This window comes from Coffea eugenioides, chromosome 9 (assembly GCF_003713205.1).
Source record: "Coffea eugenioides isolate CCC68of chromosome 9, Ceug_1.0, whole genome shotgun sequence".
In the NCBI taxonomy this organism is placed as follows: Eukaryota; Viridiplantae; Streptophyta; class Magnoliopsida; order Gentianales; family Rubiaceae; genus Coffea; species Coffea eugenioides.
This window is the reverse complement of record NC_040043.1, coordinates 15,309,696-15,332,050: the sequence shown is the minus strand read 5'-3', so window position 1 is coordinate 15,332,050 and position 22,355 is coordinate 15,309,696. Positions and strand designations below refer to the sequence as shown.

Genomic DNA, 22,355 nt, shown 5'->3' with positions numbered 1-22,355 from the left:
ATTTGGGACTTACAGGTCTAGGTGCCTAGTTGCCTGGTTAATTGATAGCGACGCCTTCTTCTCATTCTCTAATCTCTGACGGCTCTTGCTCTAAGAGGAGGTAGAGAATGAAAGGTAGGAATGATGTTTTTTTTTCTTTGTTGTTTTGAGAAGTGTGCTAAACCCTAATAACCACCCACTAGTAGATGGGTTAGATAAGAGTTTTAACTGTTATGAACTTTTACCCTATCTTATCTCATTTCTATCCTCCAATTAACCCTTTAATCTATCATACACTTACTTTTACTCTTACTCATAGTAAATTATCATTCAGTTAATTGGGCAAGAATAAAAAAAAATGAGCCAAAACCGTGGGTTTTACACTTAAATAGCAGAATTTTTCTTAAATGGGTAAAATACCAAAAAACTCCTTATGGTTTACTAAATGTTTAATTTAACTCCCTCTGATTTGAAAACCTACACTATAACTCCTTGTGGTTTGAACTAATTTGAAAATTGGACTGAAAGTGTCCAATCTAACTGCTATATGTGAAATGTCAATATTGCCCCTGTATAAATGAACTCCCTATAATTTGTCGAATGTTCAATTTAACTCCATCTAGTTTGAAAAATTACACTATAACTACCCGTGATTTCGACTAAATTGAAAATTGAATAGAAAGCATCGTACATATAGTGGGGCAATATTGACATTTCACACACAACCGTTAGATTGGATGGTTTCTATCCAATTTTCAATTTAGTGAACACCACAGGGCGTTATAGCGTAGGTTTCCAAACTAGAGGGAGTTAAATTGAACATTTATCAAACCACAGGAAGTTTTTTGGCATTTTACCCTTTTTAAATCCGTGTACTAACGGGCTACACATGTGTGTGAAGTGCATTTGAATTGACAGAAAATCTATCAACTGCTCAAAGAGAAAGCCACTTCACGCACATACGTAGCCAGTTGGTAGACGGATTAATGAAAGAGAAAGGCACAACCAATGAGAACGAGACACAAAGTAACTGGTATGCATAACACTGAAAAGTTGTATTACTTATTTCATCCCATTAAAAGTGTAATACCTTCTATTTTGAAACATTCCAAAATGTTTGTCAAATTAAAGTCACTTTTGATTTTTTTTCAATGTTGTCATCATCTTTATCGATATTTTATACTAAATTCAAATTTAAAACTTGAATTTTTAAAGGTAATTTTGGAAACGAATCCTCTAACAACAGTATCAATCCACTATTATCAAAAAGTTGAAATCCTAAAATGCAACAAACATTTCTAAGAGAGTATAATTCAAATAATTATATGTCAAACGTAGGCACAACATGTTTTGTCCATGTGAAACGTGACACATAACGTCCAAGCTGAAATGAAAACGTGTTAGTAGCGTAGAGCACTAATAGGCAGTGTTTTGAAACCTAAGTTGAATCGGCCGATTCAACCGGTTAGATCGCGAACCAATCACGGCTCCAGTCCTAACACCTTCCACTTACATCATTTTCACACTTTTTTAGGGACGTTTGAGGGGATGTTGCAGCAACATTTTGGGAGCTCCAAGACCGCTTTTTCTTGATTCTCTGGCAACAAGAAACAACTAGAAATATAGGAGTAAAGACTTAGTTTTCTTGAACATATTTCTCTAGTTTTTTTAGTTAGCTTAGTCTTTCATTTTTCTTGGAGAATTCTTGGAGAACTCTTGATGTGCTCAATATTTTGAAGACAATGAAGATAATGGAAATTGAAAACTCTTGTTTCTTCAATTGAATGAGTAATTTTTTCACTCCTTCTTTCTTTATTGTTGGATTTATGTTTGGTTGCTGATAAGTTACATTTTTGTTATTAAATTTGTGATTATTTCCCCCTTGATTTTAGCCAAATATTGTATTAATGGATAAATTCTACTCATATTTGGTAATTTGTGCTAATTGTAGGAATATGACGAGAAAAGGAGTAAAAAATGGTTTAATGAAAATTTTTAGCCAGTTCTTTGTGGGCCCGTTCAAATCCTACTATCAAGTCTCAGAGGCTCGAGATTTTACTACGAGCGGTAGTATCCTAGTTCGAATGGAAGTTCTTTGAAGCATGTTTCCTTATCTGAGATAATTGGTCTTTCTTTTTGTATTAAGAAACAAATAGGTTATATTTTGTCAATTTAGGGAATCTCATTTTCTTTGAAGAAAATCAGGAAGTATTAGTAGTTTAGGAGAGTAAGAGACGTGAGAACAAGGAAGTCTTCTTGTTTGCGTTGGCTTTAAAAAGTCATGGTTGTTTGTAGCGAAAGGGGTGATTAGTTTTGGCAGTCAGCTCCAAGGAAGAACGAAGAGTTTTTCTCTTCGTCTTTTCTTTTCTATTGCTCCTTCTGTTGTCGAACCTCAGGCAACTTTCGTCAATGAAATTGCCTGAGTTATTTTCAATGGAAAGCAACTAATCCCTTTTTCTAGTCAAGGGTCAATTTGAAGATACGGTTTCAAATATCTATGAGATTGAATTATTTTTATTTATTTCTTTTATTCATTAGTATTCGTACGTCTTCTGTTTTAACTTCTTATGATTATTTTGTTATTTGAATGTCAAGGACCCGATATTTGAATTAATCTAATAATCTACTACCATATTAATCAATTAAATTCGTAATTGTTTGATTGATTAATACTAATGGCAACTAGCGTGATTGGTTTCATGTTAGGAAAACATATAATCTAACTTCAATGAACCTTCGTAGCGTATTTGTTAGTTACGATTGAGTTTTTCTAATTTTTAATGCAATTGGAAAATTAAACCTATGGTCATATCTAGAGTTGTTTCTTGGTTAGAAAAATAGTTAATGGTCGTGCCATGACTATCGATAAACTAAGGAAAAGTTGGCTATCAAAACTTATTGATGGTTATAACCAATTTATTAATGAGTGATTAAATCATCCTTGCATCAATGATCAATGATCAATTGTATGAATCGTATCTCAAAAGTTGTACCTTTGATTAGAGTCATATTTATTGTTGATTTAATTCCTATTTATTTCATTAATTGTTTCTTTAATTGGTTAGTGAGTTATTTCTAAATTGTCTAAAAATTCCCCTAACTTTAGGCTCTAAAAAGAGACAAATTTTTCTCAATCCCTGTGAATTCGACCCTACTCATCACTATATACAAAAATTTGTATTTTATTTGAATAGGTATTTTTTATTGCATAGTCTCGACACCTCTCAGTTGCATTAAAGCCTTAAACTTTTCTATTCTATCTACTATTTTTTTTATTCAAAAGGCAATTTTATTAAGTAGAAAGCATGCACTTGTTTTTCAGATATGTATGCAAAATGTGGAAGGTTGGACCTAGCACGTCTAGCTTTCTTCAGAATTTCCAAAAAAGACACTGTTTCTTGGAACTCGATGATTACTAGTTATTGCTAGCAATTGATCTTTTCTATCAGATGGGTTTAGAAGGAGCAAAATATGACTCTGTTAGGATATCTGCAGCTCTTTGCACATGTGCAGACTTACAGGCACTGCATTATGGCAAAGAAATACATGGATTCATGATTCGAGGATCATTTAGCTCTGATCTTTATGCTGAGAGCGCATTGATAGACATGTATGCTAAATGCAGACACTTAGAATTAGCATGTACTGCTTTTGACTTGATGAAGTGCAAGAACGAAGTTTCTTGGAATAGCATAATTGCTACTTATGGGAAACATGGACACCTTGAGGATGCTTTGGCTCAATTGAATGAAATGAGGGAAAATGGATTCCAGCCTGACCATGTCACTTTCCTCGCCATAATAACTGCTTGTGGCCATACTGGCCAAGTTGAAGAGGGCAAGCAACTTTTTGAGTGCATGACCCAAGAATTTGGAATTACAGCTCGAATAGAACACTATGCATGCTTAATAGATTTGTTTGGCCGAGCTGGTCGTCTTGAAGAAGTACATCAAGTGATTAGGAGCATGCCATTTACTACAGATGCTGGCATATGGGGCATGCTACTCGGAGCCTGCCATGTCCATGGCAACGTTGAACTAGCTGAATTGGCTTCAAATCATCTTTTTGACTTGGACTCGCAAAATTCTGGATATTATATGCTCCTATCAGATGTGAAAGCTGACACTGAAAAGTGGGAAGGGGTTAACAAAGTAAGAAATATGATGAAGGAAAGAGGAGTGCAGAAAGCTCCTGGTTACAACGCAATCTCGCAACTCAGGAATACGTGGTTTAACAATTCTTCATTCGGGCAGAAGAGACATTTGGATGGGAGGTTGAAACCAAACTATTGTAAAATTTCTGGAAAAGGCAGCAAGGAGTACAGCAGCTGCCACATGAAGATGGAAATTTTGTATGGTAGTCGTTTATCCCAAATCAGCAGATGTGAGACCATTGAGGCACCTTGTGAGCACAGCTGCTGTAGTGCTGAAGATATGCTAAAGAGTCCATTGGATGAGGGACACCATGCTAGACGATCATCACCATTTGAGATGGAGATTTGGGGAGGTCCGAATGTCATGTATCTCACTAGGGGATAAGGCACTCTCGACAGCTTGTAAGTTCCAAGACCCATTTTCCAAACAATTGCTGACTTGCACTCCCGGGCAAGGGACATATGCCTTCCCTATAGCAAGAAAGCCCATACCCAACAAGTTTTCAAACCAAAAGGATGAACGACCTGTGCATATCAACCATCACGAGTGATCCTCTGCAAAATCTCGAGCTCGTAGCAATCATCGCCATGTCTTCGATCCTTTGCTGGACGTTGGTACCTGGGTTAAATGTGACTATTGCCCGTATTTCACAGACATGAAACGGGTCCATAACGTAGAGGTAGTTCGTAGCCACCACCAAAGCTTGCAACTAAATGCCTACAGCACAGCGTCTAGTGCCATGAACCCTAAGCCATCCTTCTCGACTGGTTTACATAGTTCTTCCATTCCCTCTAATGTCTCCTCTCCTTCCCCTCCACCTAGCCATAGAAGAAGGTAGCAAAAATGCATTCCATTTTTTGTAAAGTACTTGTTGGGGGCTCCAAAACAGCCATGATATGTTGGGGAATTGACGTCAGGACGTGCTTGATAAGCAATGCGCGACCCCCAGCTGATAATGCCTTGGTTTTCCAGCCAGCTAGCTTCGTTCTCATTTTGTCAATTATATGCTGAAAATTCACTCGACTTGGTCTGCCTTTTGCTAGCGTGCAGCCTAGCTATTGAAAAGGTAACTGGCGAACTTTAATATCTAGCCATTGGGTTATCTGCCATGATCTAGCCGTCGAGCATCGTAAGAAGATAATAAAGAAGCTCGTCTTTATTGATTTGCTATCCCAAGCCCACTTGATAAGTGTCGAGAAACTCTAGTAGTGATTTGATGTCTGTTTAGTGCCTCTTCATAAAGAGCAAGACATCGTCGGCAAAGCTCAAATGTGCAATTGGGATACGTTCCCTCAGGAGGCCGAATGGAGAGAGTTTACCCGTCGAGAGTAGGGCATTCAAGCCTCGGTTGAATGCTTCAACAACTAGTAGGAATAAGTATGGGGAGAGTGGATCTCCTTGTTTGATTCCCCACTCACCTTGGAAGAAGCCGAAGGGCTTACCATTGATAAGTACTGAAAACCATGCTCCTTGAAGATTGTTCATGACCAAGGAAATAAACCAGCCACTAAATCCAAATTTACATAGCAACTTGGATAGAAATTGCCAGGATACGAAGTCAAAGGCCTTCATCATATCCACCTTGGGAATCATGTTGTGGCCCCGAGTTTTTGTGTCTATCGATTTCAACAATTCTTGGGCCAGAAGGATATTGTCTGATATTTCCCTCCATTCGACAAAAGCAGATTGCTCCAATGATATTAGAGTAGGCATCAATGGTTTCATTCGCATACAAAGAATCTTCGTGAATACCTTTTTTAGGAAGGTGCAAAGACTTATTGGTCTAAACTCGGCAAATGTCTGCGGCTGTTCTTTTTTTGGTAGCAGTATGATTAAGGTGCTGGCAATACTTTTTGGTATTGGAACCCCACAAAAAAACCCTCGACTGCTTGCAACAGGTCTTGAGCTATTATGTCCCAACACGTCGTGTAAAAGAACCCCGTAAAACCATCCACCCATGTTGCACTTTGGCCATCCAATGCAAAAACAGCCTTTTTGACTTCCTCTAATGTAACTTCGCTCGTTAAATCCTCGTTTTGTTGGTGTGTAACCGGCCTTGGAATCGAAGCCAGCAATTGAAGTAACCGGCCTTGGAATCGAAGCCAACAATTCTTCAATTGCTGGCTCACAATTAGGAGTGTTTTGGCAGGACAACAAGTTTCTGTAGAAAGTTCACTACAAGAAATATATTTTTCAGTGACAAAAATTTATGTGACAACAAAAATCTTGTCACAGATAACCTAATTCAGTGACGACATTAGGTGTCATCACAGATGAGTACAGCACAAGCATAATCAGTGACAACATTGGAAGTTGTCATTCTCAACTCGTCACGAAATAGTTGGCGCGCATCTCATTTGATGCCGCGGGAAATGATTTTATGACAACTCAAGTAAAGTCGTCACAAACGCTCTCTCTACAGTGACAACATAACTTGTTGTCATTGAAAGTCTACCCGGTTCCAATTTTGTGACAACTTTTTGCATCACTGTATACTACAGTATTTTCATCAACTTTCACTAATTCTACTATGACACCCTAATTTTATTTTTTAGCCCCCAATTCTTTTATATTAGCAAAAGCACCGAAGATATGACACCCTAATTTTATAATTTAGCCCCTATTCATTACGTATTAGCAAAATGCAAATGATATAATAACAAACTATTTTTAGATATTTGTAATTTTTGCTAAGTTGACATAATAGACATGTCTGAGCATAAAATTTTTTTCATGAATTGTTTATTATTACTTATAACAACCCCCAAAAATCAATAACTGAAATAATTTGAAAAAGTGTAATTGAATATAATTTGTAGTCTAATGTTAGCACTGTGAAAGATTAGTATAACGTGTAATACATCATAAGTAATAATTATTTTCATATGGAATGGGTATATACGAAATTAAAATTATTCAGTAAAATATCTGTCGTGCAATAAGATTGAGAGTTGTAACACATTTAACAGAATATTTGATTACATGTTTCTTTTAATTTATTATAAAAACTAAGTAATAGACAAAGAGTAGGATAAGCATGAGTAAGAAGTGCTATACTGTATATAAGCAATTCTATAGTATTTTCATCAAATTTCACTAATTCTACTATGGCACCCTAATTTTATTATTTAGCCCCCAATTCTTTTATATGAGCAAAAGCACAGAAGATATGACACCCTAATTTTATAATTTAGCCCCTATTCAGTACGTATTAGCAAAATGCAAATGATATAATAACAAACTAGTTTTAGATATTTGTAATTTTTGCTAAGTTGACATAATAGACATGTCTGAGCATAAAAAATTTTTCATGAATTGTTTATTATTACTTATAACAACCCCCAAAAATCAATAACTGAAATAATTTGAAAAAGTGTAATTGAATATAATTTGTAGTCTAATGTTAGCACTGTGAAAGATTAGTATAACGTGTAATACATCATAAGTAATAATTATTTTCATATGGAATGGGTATATACGAAATTAAAATTATTCAGTAAAATATCTGTCGTGCAATAAGATTGAGAGTTGTAACACATTTAACAGAATATTTGATTACATGTTTCTTTTAATTTATTATAAAAACTAAGTAAGAGACAAAGAGTAGGATAGCATGAGTAAGAAGTGCTATACTGTATATAAGCAATTCTATAGTATTTTCATCAAATTTCACTAATTCTACTATGGCACCCTAATTTTATTATTTAGCCCCCAATTCTTTTATATGAGCAAAAGCACAGAAGATATGACACCCTAATTTTATAATTTAGCCCCTATTCATTACGTATTAGCAAAATGCAAATGATATAATAACAAACTAGTTGTAGATATTTGTAATTTTTGCTAAGTTGACATAATAGACATGTCTGAGCATAAATTTTTTTTCATGAATTGTTTATTATTACTTATAACAACCCCCAAAAATCAATAACTGAAATAATTTGAAAAAGTGTAATTGAATATAATTTGTAGTCTAATGTTAGCACTGTGAAAGATTAGTATAACGTGTAATACATCATAAGTAATAATTATTTTCATATGGAATGGGTATATACGAAATTAAAATTATTCAGTAAAATATCTGTCGTGCAATAAGATTGAGAGTTGTAACACATTTAACAGAATATTTGATTACATGTTTCTTTTAATTTATTATAAAAACTAAGTAATAGACAAAGAGTAGGATAAGCATGAGTAAGAAGTGCTATACTGTATATAAGCAATTCTATGCATGTTAAATTTTTGAAACATGTTTTATTGTGTAAGTTTTATTGTAAGGTAATTTCTTAAATAATTTGTATATTGAGTTGTCCAAACCCAAAAAGATGTATATAGACACAAACAAGCACACATATATATATATATACATGCACAAAAAAGAAACCAATATCAAATAATTTATTTGATATTTATAGATGAGATTAAGGAAAAAAAAAAGAGATTAAGTATGAAAAAAGAAACCTGAAAAAAAAATTTGACCAGGGAAAAAAAAAAGAAAAAAAATGTATGAAGCTAAAGGTGTGAATCCTGGAATCTCAAAGATGTGCTTAGATGCCAAAAAAAAAAGAGCGCCAGTCTGAAATCTGAAAGAGGCGCGAGGCGGGTGGCTGAAATCTCTACAAAACGACGTCGTTTTTGGTTGTTCACACACAAACAAAAGTCTCGCCGCTTCTCTCTTCCAACACTTAGACAAATTTCATTCTCAGTCTTTCCTTCCTATGGTGAACACCGAAAAACTCTGGACCTCAAACACCTTCTGCTTCCGCAAAATGCTTCTCTAAAGCACCATTGACGAGTGCCAATCTTCAGGTCAAGCTCGCCGAAGAAGCGAAGTCAGAACACTTCCAAGCTCCCTCCTCGTTCCGCGACTTCAGTTTAGACTTTTCTCCGACCCCCTCTTCAGCTAATTGTGCGGTATGTGTTTTTTTTTTTTTTTGCTTTCAAAAGCTGCTCAGCCTCCTATTGTAAAGACTAATTTATGAACTAGATTGTTAATTAGCAGTGGGGAAGGTAATACTCTTGGCCAAATCGCATCCGAAACACTTGAAATCTGGAGTATGAACAGTGTTAGGGATGGTCAGAACCGGCTTTCTTTGAGGAGCTATGAAATGCGAACATTTTTTGACTGCATTAATTTGGTTGGATGAAAGAGAAATTAAACAATTTGTCATGCCATTTAATTGCTTCCTTAAGGGGAAGAGAACTTGACTGATTTGCCTAATTTATTTGGCTGTTTTAAATGTTTAAAATGTAATTTACTCTCTGGTCTCTCTCTCTCTCTCTCTCTCTCTGGTAATCAAGCATGCACTTTACTAGAATTTTGCACGTTTGGGAACTGGCCAGAAAACTGTTTTGGGGTTTCAATTGCCGTTAACATGTTGTTGTGCAATGTGTGTTTAGTCATACAATGGTTAATCTTTTGTAATAGTTAAGATTTTCATATCTGTATTCCCCCTTTGTTCTTCATTTCCTTGCCATTTTCGAACCTACATTTTAATTTTCCCCTGTTTTTGTTAGCTCATTATCCAATGGCTTTTGTCCTGCCCCCGAAAGGCTTCATTTCCTTGCCATTATCCGAGGCAATTTGGGCTTCTGAAATGTTGCATTTTCAGTTTGTATCTTGAGAAATTTCTGTGTACGGATGAGGAAATCATGGATTTAGGCCACCCGGGGGGGGTTGTAATTGATTTAGGCCAACATTTTTTAGTTGTTCTTTTTCTCCTGTTATTCGTTTGTGATTAGTGAATCTTCCAAAAGGGAGAGGGGGGTTTGACTTGGTCTCAAATGGCAGATGATAACTTGTAGCTACTAATTTTTATCATTGATGTTCCAATACACTGCCTTATTAAATGCTGCATTCACTCTTGGCATGGAATCAGTTTGAAAGCTAGTTTTCAGGGTACCTTGTGGAGTTAATTTGAATGACCTTGACTAAACATGCTGTTTTGTTCTTTAATTGCTTTTCAGTGCCTCATGCTGGGTTTGGCTTAGGTTTTGAAAGGTTAGTGCAATTTGCAACTGGTATTGATAATATAAGAGATGCAATACCTTTCCCACGAACGCCTGGATCTGCTGAATTTTAGTGTCGCCGACTTCAGAGATGCAGTAATTTTGATTCAGCCTTGGTAGTCGGTACCCATCAAGGCTTATCCTCCTGAGTTTGGCATTGTATTTTGATTAGAAGATTCAAGTTCAGATTCGAACGGTAAAAAATTTTGTTTCGAGTAGTTAGCAATTTGTTACACAAGGTTCATAACATAGTATATGCGATACCTGTCATTCATAATTAGCTTTTTCCATTTGGAGGGGAGAGATATTGATAGATCAATCATTTGTTTAAATTTGATCATCACCTGTGTCTTTTATTACATGGATAAGTCAGATGCTGTAGTTGAATTTATTCCAGTGCCTTATCTTGGTGTTTCTTTGTTAGATTTGGTGTCTGCTTCACTCTGGTTACAATTCCTATTAGTGTTTTGACGTATTGTTTGGGAACCCAAAATGTTGCTAGAGCTATTAATAACTGGTACTCTGCTGTCTAAAATAACTGAGTTGATTGAATTGAATGAAGCACGTGCTGTCTTTTCCTTGCAGCTTTTAGGTCTGTTGAGTAATCTCTTATCATTCTGCATTGAAGAAGCTGACTCTTATTCATGAGGATTTTGGAGTCAATTGATTGATTAATCTTGAAAGGAGTCTTCTTTCAATTTCTTACCTTTTTCAAACTCTGATAACTCATAAATGTTCTTATCTGTACCTGTAATATTTAAATAGAATACTTCTTATCCAGTTCTATATTAATCCTTGTTATAATCCTAGAGACCTAGTTCAACCCATAAACCTGATATTAACGTGTTTAAAAATGCATGACTTTTCCAATTATTCCTGGAGTTCCAGGCACAATTCAAGATGATTTTACCCGTCCTCAATCCAAGCCTCCTATCTTTCATTTTTGTTATCAAGATGTTAGAATGCCAGCGAACAGAAATTTTGCTTTTTCTTTAGACCTTTTGGGTTTATATGGCTGTAAAGAATGGTTTATTCTTTCCCCCATAGGACCAAAAAAATAAAAAGAAATGGTTATTAAAACTTTTGGAGCCACTGGAGAAAGCCATTGTTTCGTAAAAATTGCAAAGACTAAAGGTAAATCCAAAATTTTTTACAATGTATGATAAAAGTTCTCTAGTTTATATATATAATACATTCAGCGGTGGTTATCTTTCATTTCATAGTCTTATAGATGGTCAAAAATCGAAAAGCACAAATTCTAATAAAAAAAATGGTCTATTTTATATATATGGTTAATACATCCAGTCTGTATTAGATTCTCTCATAAGTGTAACCAAATCCCCTCTCTAATGGGGCCTTTAATTCCCTAACCAAAGTCCCTGAAAATAGAAAATGACAAATAGAGAGAAACAGAAAGGAAGCAAAAAGAATAGGGATTATGCAGTTGTTGCAGTTCCAACTTGCACCAAGTGATTGCTAGTGCATTTGTTGGTATTAACCATCAGTTGGTATTAACATTTGTTGATTGCTAGTGCATTTGTTGAAGTCTCTCCTCTTTAATTTCTATTGATTTCATGGTTAATTTCATGGCTGCTTTACATATGGCTTTTTTGGATTTTAGGAAACTGCTTTCATGGTTAATTTCATATGTTGTTTGATTTATACTTTGGGTAACTTTCGAGATTTTATAGTTGTACAAAGTTTAATAGTGCCTTTATCAAGCTACGCTTTTATTCTTGGTCCACAAGAAAGATTCAATAGAGAAATAGATTAGTTGTATACTTTCGTAGTACGCAATTAACTGTCAATGGTTTGTTCTTGCTTACTATTCAATATATATAATTTCACTTTATTTTTGTGTTAAGCAATTTACTTAGATTGCTATAATTTCAAATTAGAGTGACATTAGTTTTTATAATATGGTGCCTATCTAGAAGTGTAGTTCCAATTTTAACACCAGTGCTCATTGCTTCAATTTTGGTAACGTGTAGGTTCTAACACGATTCCCAAGAAGAAGAAGCCAGTCATTGCTGTGAAGATGGTTTTTGAATTGAAGACTACAAGGCCTATCGTGCTCATGTTTTGTTCTAGATGGGAATCGTGCTCATATTTTTGTATAGAACTTTACTACTCTCTATTGTGGATGGGAAATCACTAGTACTGTAACTGAATGGCTTATTTTGGATGGTGCATGGTTTATGAGTCATTTGAGGCAACATTTATATATATATATGTATTTGGGTTGATCTTCTATTGGAAATGAATGTTGGTTTTCTTTTCGTATGTTGGCTTTTTTTTTCTCCTTGCTACTCAATGAACGTTTTGTGATTGTTGGCAGCTATGTTGCGTAATTAACATTAGCTTATTGCTTTTTACAAAAAAATAAATGACAATAAAAAAGTTGTCACTGCCAACAAGTTTTACTAGTGACACTAGAAAGTCGTCACTTTTTATGGATGGAAAACAACAAAAGTCGTCACTGAACGGAAGCATAATGTGACAACTCCAAGGGTTGACTATGACAAGAATTTAGCCAGCTTAGTGACAATAAAAGTCGTCACACAATGTACAACAATGAGTGACGACAAGAGTCATCACAAAAGCGAAATCGTTTGTGACGACTTTCAACAGTCGTCACATGGATCCCCTTTTGTGACATAGAACTAGTGACAGCTCTGTGACAGCAGTAAAAGTCGTCACTGACTTTTTTTGTGACGACTTCTGAATTTTTAGTGACGACTTTCGCCTGTCACAGAAACGCAATTTTCTTGCAGTGGTTGCTGCACTCTGACCTATAGCCTCCTCGTCTTCTAACATGTTGTCATCTGCCCCTCTTACTTGACGAATTGAGAGGCATGCTTGCTTGGATATTAGAGTGGAATGGAAAAATTTTGTGTTGGAATCTCCCTCCTTTAGCTACCGTATTCGTGTTTTTTGTTTCCAGAACATTTCCTCATCAGCGTCTTAAGCAGCCTTGCTTGTGTGCGGCTCTATTGGGTTCTCGCCTCTTCTGTCCCTTCCTCCTCCAGCAAGATCTCGCACGCTCTAACTTCTTCTTCTGCTGCTGCTACATCCTTGAAAACATCTCCAAACATGTCTTTGTTCCACTGCTGAAGGTCATGTTTGAGGTGCTTGAGCTTGAAGAAGAAAGCGAACATGCCATAGCCTTGAACAGCTTGCTCCCAACTCTGGTTAACCGTGTCAAGGAATGTTGGGTGCTGGACCCACATATGCTAGAATTTGAATAACTGGGAGCAGTGGCGCTGTGTTGCTTAACTTTCATCAAAATGGGCAAATGATCCGATCCTGTTCTATTCAAAAGTTGTAGCGAGTTATCTTGAAAACACTGTAGCCATTCTAAGTTTACTAGTAGTCCATACCATTCTAAGTTTACTACCATCTGATTTACGGTGAACTTGGTCAACACAAAGTTTATTCTATCAAGGTTACAAAGACTAAAATTGCATCCATTTTTCAGCTAAGGTAGGAATCCTGAATAAGCTAGCTAGCTATCTAGTTTGTTTCAGATAACAAGCAATGAGCATCTGATCATCAAAGAGACAGAGAAATGATAACCTCAACAATCAAGTCGTTTATTGCCATCTCAAGTAAGTCTATGGTATTCAGGTCGTCGAATTCATCTCCTTTACAAATGCAAGTAAGGAGCATTCGACCACGAGAAAGTAACTTTTCCGAACGAATCCTTAGAAATGTGGGCGAGCGGACGACTTGCTTTGGAAGAGTAAATGCTCCCTTTGTTCGCACTGATCCCCAATTCAATCACCAAACCGCTGGGAACCTGCAGTCTAAAGCTAGTAACTTATATAGTTGGATCATTTTGTTAGTGTTGCATATGGGAATATAAATCATGAGCCACGAATTAAATTGTTAATCTCATTTCTTAACTACAATAGTTTATCTCATTTAATTGTTAATCATGCTTCATTTAAATGCATTTAATTAGTAAATTTTAGGAATTTTATGTTTATTCATATTTCTTTATAATAATAAAGTGAATTTACTAGATGTTTGTATTTTCTTTTAAATTGTTAATTAAATTGGTACCTTGACTATTTTGTTGGTTCTGGAGTATAAATAAGGCAAATTCTACCTCATTTAACCACTACTTCAAGGGAGATACTTTTTATTATTATTTTAAGTTCTTTTATGTGCTCCTATGTGTTTTTTATATGTGTGATTGCGTGTTTTAACTGTCTTTTCTTTTATTTTATCTTATTCATTTTTAGCTTTCATTTATTTTATTTATTTAAATTTTGATGATTATTTGGAAGGTATTTAAAAACCAAATTGTAATAGATAGGTGTCCAAAAAATGTATTCAGTTAGGCCATGTAATTAGTTAGATAGATTTTATTTTCACCGAAATTGTAATTAGTTAGATAAATGTAATAGATAGGTTTATTATTTTCAAAATTCCCCTTCTACATTGTAATTAGGGTCCTCAATATAATAGTTAGTTTTTATTTGCTTGCATGCTTGTGCGCTTATGTATTTTATTCGCTTTTTCTAGGATTTTGTATCTAAATATTATGCATATGTGCTATGTGCTCTACATACTTTATATGTTTTATGGGTTTTAATTATGTTTTATATGTTTTATTTATTTATAATAAATGCATGACGTCGGCGCACTAGTCCAATACTAGTTGTGGCATTTCTCCCCGATTTCTCACTAGTCCAATGTTAGTGAGAACTTGTAAAAATGGGTTAGTCCAATACTAGACCCTTTAGATAATTTTCGCACTAAATTTGATAGGGTATCATTTGTTAGTAATTTTATTATTAATTTTTCCTTTTATCCCTACCAAATATTGTGTTAATTGTTGATATCTACTTACATTTGGTATTTGGATTTAATTTCAGGGAATGGAGCAGAAAACTACCAAAAAGAAAGGAAACAAGAGACAATTGGGCTAGGGCCCACCTTTTGTACTTCATTGGCTCAAGTCGTACGGGAGATAGCATTAGTAATCTCTTTTGGCTTTTAAGAGGGACATCGGCGGGGACCACGAGGCTAGCAAAGGCTTTTCTTCATTTGGGCTCTTGAGAGAAAGAAACGAAGAGAGGCTTAAAGAAAGAAGAATTCGGCAGGCTTGTTGTTTATTTTTCGTGGGGACCACTGGAAGAGCAGGAGTCATCCTTCCTTTGGCCTTTTAAGGGAGCAAACGTACAGCGGCTCGAGGGGACTAGCGCTGAGGATAGTTTTAATAGTTTAGTTTTTCTTTTCTTTTCTTTTCCTTCCCTTTTGTCAGGCACACGCCAACTGTTCGACAATATTCCCCAACGGGAAATACCTCTTTTATTCCTTGCTTTCTAGTAAAAAATGCAATGCCTTTGCAATCAATTAATCTGCGTGGAGATTTAATTATGCGGCGTGGCTAAGCCTTCCATCTAGTCAAGGGTCAACTCGACGGCGCAGTCCCAAAAATCTGTGAGATCTAATTAATTTTCACGCGTTCCTCAATTTATTAATATTTGCACGTTGTCTGCTTGAATTTTCATGAGATTATTTTATTATTTGGATGTCAAGGGCCCGATGTTCAATATGATTTATTAATCTCGTGCCAATTTAGTCAATTAAATCCGTAATTGTTTGATTGATTAATATTAGTGGCAACTGGTGTGTTTACACGTTAGGGGAACGTGCAATCTAATTTAAATAACCCTCGTAGCGTGTTATTGATTAGGGCTAGGTTTTTCTAGTTATTAATGCAATTAGAAAATTAATTCCTACGGTCGTACCCAGGAGTATTTTCTGGTTAAGGGTAATCAATGGTCGTACCTTGGTTATCAATAAATTAAGGAAAAATTGGTCGTTAGAATTCGTCAGCGACTATAACTAGTCTATTAATAAATTAAGTGAACCTCTCTTGCATCAATGATCGGATAAATGGACTGTGTCTGAGTAGTTGTATCCTTGGCTAGAATTTATTTATTCTTGATTTAATTCCTGCTATATTTGTGCTAGTTAATTAATCATTTTAAGTTAAATTGTTTAATTGTTTTTAGTTTCATTCCGGTGAAAGCCCCCTTACCAATTGAAATTTAAGAGAGACAAATATCCTCAGTCCCTGAGGAGACGACCCTACTTGCCACTGTCTACTATTCAGTAATTTTTGCCAACTAATTAATTCTGGTATATCGGATTCAGCAAACTCTTCGGGAACAGGGTGAATCAAGTAACCCATTGCACACCTAGAGTCCCTGCTCCAGTACCTAGGATTAATTATTGACTGCTTTTAGTGGTATTTAGGTTTTTATTATTATTATTGCACAGGTTCGGCACCTGTCAATAATTCATACATTGTGTGACATTTATTGCATCTCATGTATTTTTTTTCATATTTTTAGGTTATTTTCAATTGGATGACATTTCCCCTACTATCATTCATTTACTCTCTATATATTTGGACCATATAATTTAGAATTGCATTTCATTCTAGGAAATTAGAAGTAGACTGGTCCACTTGGTTGACAAGGTTAAGAGAGTCACCCTTCGAATATGAGAAATGAGTGAGTATGACTTTTCAAATTTAGCACGCTATTACCCCTCTATAAGAAGAAAAATTGAATCACGAATTTTAGTCTCTCATACCCATTATATTGCATTCCCCTTTTCTAGGTCATGTACATTTATCTATGTTATAATTTCCTTTTTGAGTCTCATCTTTTGCACTTTTCATGATCTCTTCAAATAATCATTTCTGGACATCACAATTAATGTGATTAGTACCAATTAAATTTTGAAGAGATATTTTGACCATCCCAATATCCTTTAGATCTAGATTTGCATCCATATAGAAACATCTAAAATGTGATAAGTTTTATATATTAAATTAGAAAAATTTTCGACTAAATCTCGCAACTACTCTTGGTTAGGTTGAAAGGGAGCTTTAAATCGAATATTTGCCTTCCCTTTCTTCAAACATGATTTCCGAATTCTTTTCTCTTATTTTCAAAGATTTGGAGTTCTCTAAAAGGGTTTTATTTGTTTTTATTTAAAATATATTTTTGGTGAGTTGATACACTTAAACTCAATACTAAGTGGCGACTCTACTCTTTTCTAAAAAATCCTTTTTAGACTATTATTTTGGACTCAAACCGTCGCATATTTTAAGTTCCATTTTAACCTTTTTTTTATTTATTTTCTAAAATCAAAAACTCTTTTTTTAACACTATTTTTTCTTTTATTTTCAAGAATAAGGTGCGACAAACCCTAAACTAAACGACATTCCATGACCTCAAAAAGTAATCCACAGCGGATTTAAGGATGGGACGTTGAGATTCACATGCTTATTATGCTTGTTGGCTGGCATCAGTTGCGTCTAAAGTTGGAGCACCCATTATTGTGTTTGTCCCCGACCAAACTAGGCCCCAGCTTAGCATCTTCCGCAGGGCGTCACCTGCTCATGTGCCCTTCTGTCTGCAGTCTGGCTCTTACCATTATTTATGACAGTGACTTTCACAAGTCATTCATTTATTGTGTTCTGCTTCTTTTTCATATGTTGGAACTTAGAGAAGGAATAACTGAGAATTGAGCTTGCGAGATACTAACAAAAGTCTTTCATGGTAAAGTGACACTTCCTTCAAAAAGATAAAGTGACACTTAGCGAATGAATAAATGACAATTGAGTATGCCATTTACTAAGGAAAAGCCTAATGTATTTGAAGACAAAGTGACCACTTTATGAAAGTTATTCACGAATGATAAAATCAGAAGTTGAGATACGGGATAGGTTACGACTACGGTAGAAAGTTCACTTTTCTTCCCATAGCAGGCAGAAGCAATGCAAGGAGGCCAACTGTGCTTTGTGGGACGCACAAAGAAGGATATCCGGACACCACTGAAAAAGCCGGTTGTGCGTGAATGAAAAAATATAATACATTTTAAAATCACAATAAAAGTTCTCTTAAAAATTTATTTATCATCTAATGCCCATTACTTATATTTGATAAATTAAAACAGTTGATTAAATATTTTATTATAACATAAACAACTATATGTCATTGAGTTGATTGAATAATATTTTCTTTTCTTTTTTTGGCATTTCAACTAGTTGTCAATTAAATTTCAATTGAAATAAAGATTTTATAATTATTTAAATTATTCAATAAAATTATCAATTTAAGATGAACATAAATATATGGGGATAAGATCATAAGACTAGAAAAGTTGAGATATGGGGACAAGACTACTAGTATTTGAGGTACCCTTGCGTATTTGTAGAAGCCCGGAGGGTAAAATATATATATATGTATGTATATGCGTGTGTGTTTGTTTAATGCTTATTTATATATATGTGTGTATATATAATGCTTATTTATGTCCACTTGTTAAGTTTTTATATGTTGTTCTTTTTAGTTTATGTCAGCATAATGGTTATTATTTTTAGTTAAATTTATTAACCAAACAAAATGTACCACATTTCAACATGTTGCACACGTTGAAAAAAAGACTTACTTTCCAACAACATCTTGAATTTCAATTTTTTAATATGGTAAAATTATTTTGGTACTTAAATTTTCAAGTCCATATCATCTCAACTCCACCGACGTTGGAATCCTCAACTTAAAGCTTTAAAAACTGAATGCTTTTCTTTCAATTTCTATGTCTCATGATTTTCTCGTGGTTTCAATGAAAAATAAATAAATAACAAAGCTGTATATGTTTCTAAATTGATATCACGAGAGAAGAAAAAAAGGGTAGCGAAAGAGTGAATTTATCAATTTATTAATTTGATTTTGATTTTTTACTATTGACCATTCATCTTAACAGAAGAGCTAATGGTGACACTTTACCCAAATCATGAGGGCTTATATATAGTTTTTTGAAGTATGGAGAGTTATGTGATAAATCACCAAACTACAAGGGGGTAAAAGTTAATTTACACAAAAAATCATCATTCCGAGACTTCCCATACGGTCATACACATGATATCGGACAACTATTTAGTGCAGCTGTATTTTGTGCAGTTGTATTGGTTGTTGTGCGTGTTCAAATATCCTGTGTACAAATATACATATGAAAATATTGTATTAAATATATGTCAAATATCTTATTCTTACACACCACTTTTATTATGAATACAAAACAATAATATAATATTATTATACACTAAATAATACAAAAAGTACAATACCCGAAAGACCCCCAACGGCACTAAATCCTTTCCCCAACACAAAAACCAACTAAAAACAAACTTTTACATGTCTGACTTCTCTGGCTTTTTGGCGAGAGAAATGATAAGATTATTATAGAAGGCTTTGCCCAAGGGGAGAACCTTTGCTGCATGCTTCGCAAACCTGTGGAATATGTCAGGTATAATAGCTTCTCCAAAATGACTTGCGAGGATGGGTTCGTAAACTGCTCTAACGGAAGATGCAACATACTCTGCTTTAATATGTTCATCGCTGTATACTTGGACATGGGATCTTACTGGGTAATTATCATCAATAGAGAAGCCAGCATCATAAAGGACCTTAAAAGTCTCCAGGTATAAAATTTCAAAAGAACCTTCCTCCTCAACTATGCACTTTACTTCTTCTGCTGAAGGTATATAGACTGGAAGATTGAAACTATCCAATTTTTCTTCCTCCAGATGTCCCTGCAGATATGCCAATCATCAATTCAATTCAAATTATTCGAAGCACGAGGCTTGGAAATTAGCCAATTTGCTAAAACCTCAACTCTAGGAAAAAAATTTTTTTTCCTTAATTTCAATATGAAAATATTATTATTACTTGTGCTTTTAGTTCATATTATTATTTTTTCCAATACCTTTTTAACCAAAAAGTGGGAAAAAAAGATAGCCGACAAATTAAATCCCCCTATATTTCTAACTTGAAAGAATTATCTTAACTGTATTGGAGTTGTGTGACCTAACTTCTAATTAAAGGTTACTACCATCTGATTTACGGTGAACTTGGTCTACACAAAGTTTATTCTATCAAGGTTACAAAAAATAAAATTGCATCCATTTTGCAGCTAAGGTAGGAACCCTGAATAAGCTAGCTAGCTATCTAGTTTATTTCAGATAACAAGCAATGAGCATCTGATCATCAAAGAGACAGAGAAATGATAACCTCAACAACCAAGTCGTTTATTGCCATCTCAAGTAAGTCTATGGCATTCAGGGCGTCGAATTCAACTCCTTTACAAATGCAAGTAAGGAGCATTCGGCCATGTGAAAACAACTCTTCCGAATGAATCCTTAGAAATGTGGTAAAATCTTTCGTAAATTGATCCAAATATGCCTTCTGGACGGGCAGACGACTTGCTTTGGAAGAGTAAATGCTCCCTTTGTTCGTACTGATCCCCAATTCAGTCACCAAGCCGCTAGGAACCTGCACGTCCAGAGCTGGTAACTTATATAGTTGGATCATTTTGTTAGTGTTGCATGTGGGAATATAAATCATGAGCCACGACTTGAATAAAAAATGTTATTAGTTTCTTCAGAAATCTCTTTCTTCGATTCCTGTGGATATCTTGAGAATTATTAAAGAAATTTCCATGCATAGTTACTAATGTGTTGAATGAAAATCATGAACTATTTTTGCTACAAGAAAAAGTAAAAAGATAAAAGGGATTAACTCAAAGACCTGAGATAACCAATGAAGACAGTAACAAGAGTGTAAAAAATGCATGGACTCCTCGGGGAAGAGTCTGCTGTAGAAAGAGCCAGGCATTGCCCCTATTAGGCACGATCCTATTTTGCGTCCATTTTCTTTCTCAAGTTTGCGGTAGAAGCTTGGCAGCAACTTGAAAACCGAATTGAAATCATTTTGGAAAAGATCATTCAGAAAAATCTGAATGGTGGGACGTTCTAATTCATTCTTCTTTTCCTGGCCAACTTTGTCAATACTTTGGACAATGTCCCGAACTGTTAAAAGTGTGTTTGGTCCAGAAGCGCATCCCAAATCCGCAACTTTAATGCACTTGTTGATGTTGGGCAAGTTGGCCCGCAACAATTCTCGTATGCATTGTTCAAGGACAGGTTTCACCTTGTTAAGAACCAGATGCTGCACATACCACTCCAAAATACAAATGTTAAGGGGGGAAAAAAGACATACTAAGTTAGAGATCGACGTATCATAGCATGATTTACTACTACTCTGTGTGTGTGTGTGTGTGTGTGTGTGTTAAAGAGAGATAGAGAGACAGACAGACAGACATTGTAGGCTGAATTCTTGGCGTAGCTTGTATCGCCTTCGCCTCCATTCATCCGCAGGACTTCTTGGAGCTCCATTCATATGCAGGACTTGTACATAAATCGAATTGGGACTGCCAAAGAAGGTGTCCGTTAATGATTAATTGTGCAAAATTTCGGGCTTAAATAGCGAAAATTTTATAGATGCGTATGCTAACTAGATGCCTACGTCCGTAGAAAAGTCTGTCAATTGGTCAGAAAGAAAGCGCACAGCCAATGGGAACCAGACACGAACGATAAAATCAGAAGTTGAGATATGGGGATAAAATATCTTATCTACCTATTATATATAATAAGAAGAAAGTGGAGTTACTAACTTACTATAGCAACTCCAATGATTGCCAAGTGGATTCCTCTCATTTTAACACGTGGCTCATTCCTTTTCTTTTCTTCATTTTGCTTTGTTTTTTCTTTTGTTCACTTTATTTCCTTTCTTTTTTTTGATTAAAGATAATTAAACAAATCCTCATGTACACTGCAGATTTGTTATTTAGTTTCCACTTTGTACTCTGTTTTTTCCCCTATCATCCTAATCATTTATTCTATTTTTTCTCTATTGGATTAGTTGATGCATTTTCTTTCATTTTTGTCCATAATTAACTAAATGAATGATTTCATTATCGGAGATCAAGAATGGGTTTGATATTTCCTTTCTTCCATAGTCCAATAATTATGATTCATGATCTTCTACTTTTAATGCCTCTTTTTGGTATATACTATTTGATATTTTTTTTGTCATTTTTTGCGTCTTGATCAGCAACCTTTGCTTATTGCTTTTCTCACATATTTCTTCTTCATCTGACTTTCTTTTCTGCCCAAAAGAGGTATGTGATGCTGTGAATATTTTTCCCTAAATCTAAAGAAACATTTTTTTTAGTTTTTTATATTTTATTTATTCTGAAACTACTTTTTGATCTTTTTATTTTTTGAAAAGGCTGACAATAAGACGGGTGGTGATTACATGAAGAATTTTTAGGCTAACAATG

At 34.9% G+C, this 22,355-nt stretch overlaps 1 protein-coding gene, 1 long non-coding RNA gene and 1 pseudogene across 3 annotated transcripts; 2 read left to right on the top strand and 1 right to left on the bottom strand.

Annotated features, from left to right (window-relative positions):
* Nucleotides 1–4,517, top strand: part of LOC113782302 — a 42,554-nt pseudogene extending 38,037 nt beyond the window's left edge.
* A 4,277-nt stretch (nucleotides 4,518–8,794) lies between these two features.
* On the top strand, nucleotides 8,795–10,565 carry LOC113783634. The gene is made up of 2 exons (XR_003469933.1): nucleotides 8,795–9,047; nucleotides 10,101–10,565. It is a non-coding gene; the product is annotated as an uncharacterized LOC113783634 (long non-coding RNA).
* An 8,649-nt stretch (nucleotides 10,566–19,214) lies between these two features.
* On the bottom strand, nucleotides 19,215–21,483 carry LOC113781985 (7-methylxanthosine synthase 1). 2 transcript variants are annotated; one of them, XM_027327892.1, is made up of 5 exons: nucleotides 21,334–21,483; nucleotides 20,762–21,181; nucleotides 20,246–20,506; nucleotides 19,613–19,767; nucleotides 19,215–19,573 (listed from the first exon to the last, which is right to left on the bottom strand). In XM_027327892.1, exons 1-5 carry the CDS (start codon nucleotides 21,406–21,408, stop codon nucleotides 19,366–19,368), a joined length of 1,119 nt encoding a protein of 372 aa, XP_027183693.1. In that variant the 5' UTR covers nucleotides 21,409–21,483; the 3' UTR covers nucleotides 19,215–19,365. The 2 variants fall into 2 exon arrangements, with proteins under 2 accessions (XP_027183693.1, XP_027183692.1); XM_027327891.1 differs by having other exon boundaries at nucleotides 19,215–19,767.
* Nucleotides 21,484–22,355: the final 872 nt, after the last annotated feature.

Coding starts and splice junctions, on each gene's coding strand:
- LOC113781985 (XM_027327891.1), bottom strand. CDS start 21,408: ATGGAGCTCCAAGAAGTCCTGCGGATGAATGGAGGCGAAGGCGATACA. Junction 21,182..21,333: donor CCAAGAATTCAGCCTACAAT/GTCTGTCTGTCT, acceptor TGGTATGTGCAG/CATCTGGTTCTTAACAAGGT. Junction 20,507..20,761: donor GTCTTCATTGGTTATCTCAG/GTCTTTGAGTTA, acceptor CTGGACGTGCAG/GTTCCTAGCGGCTTGGTGAC.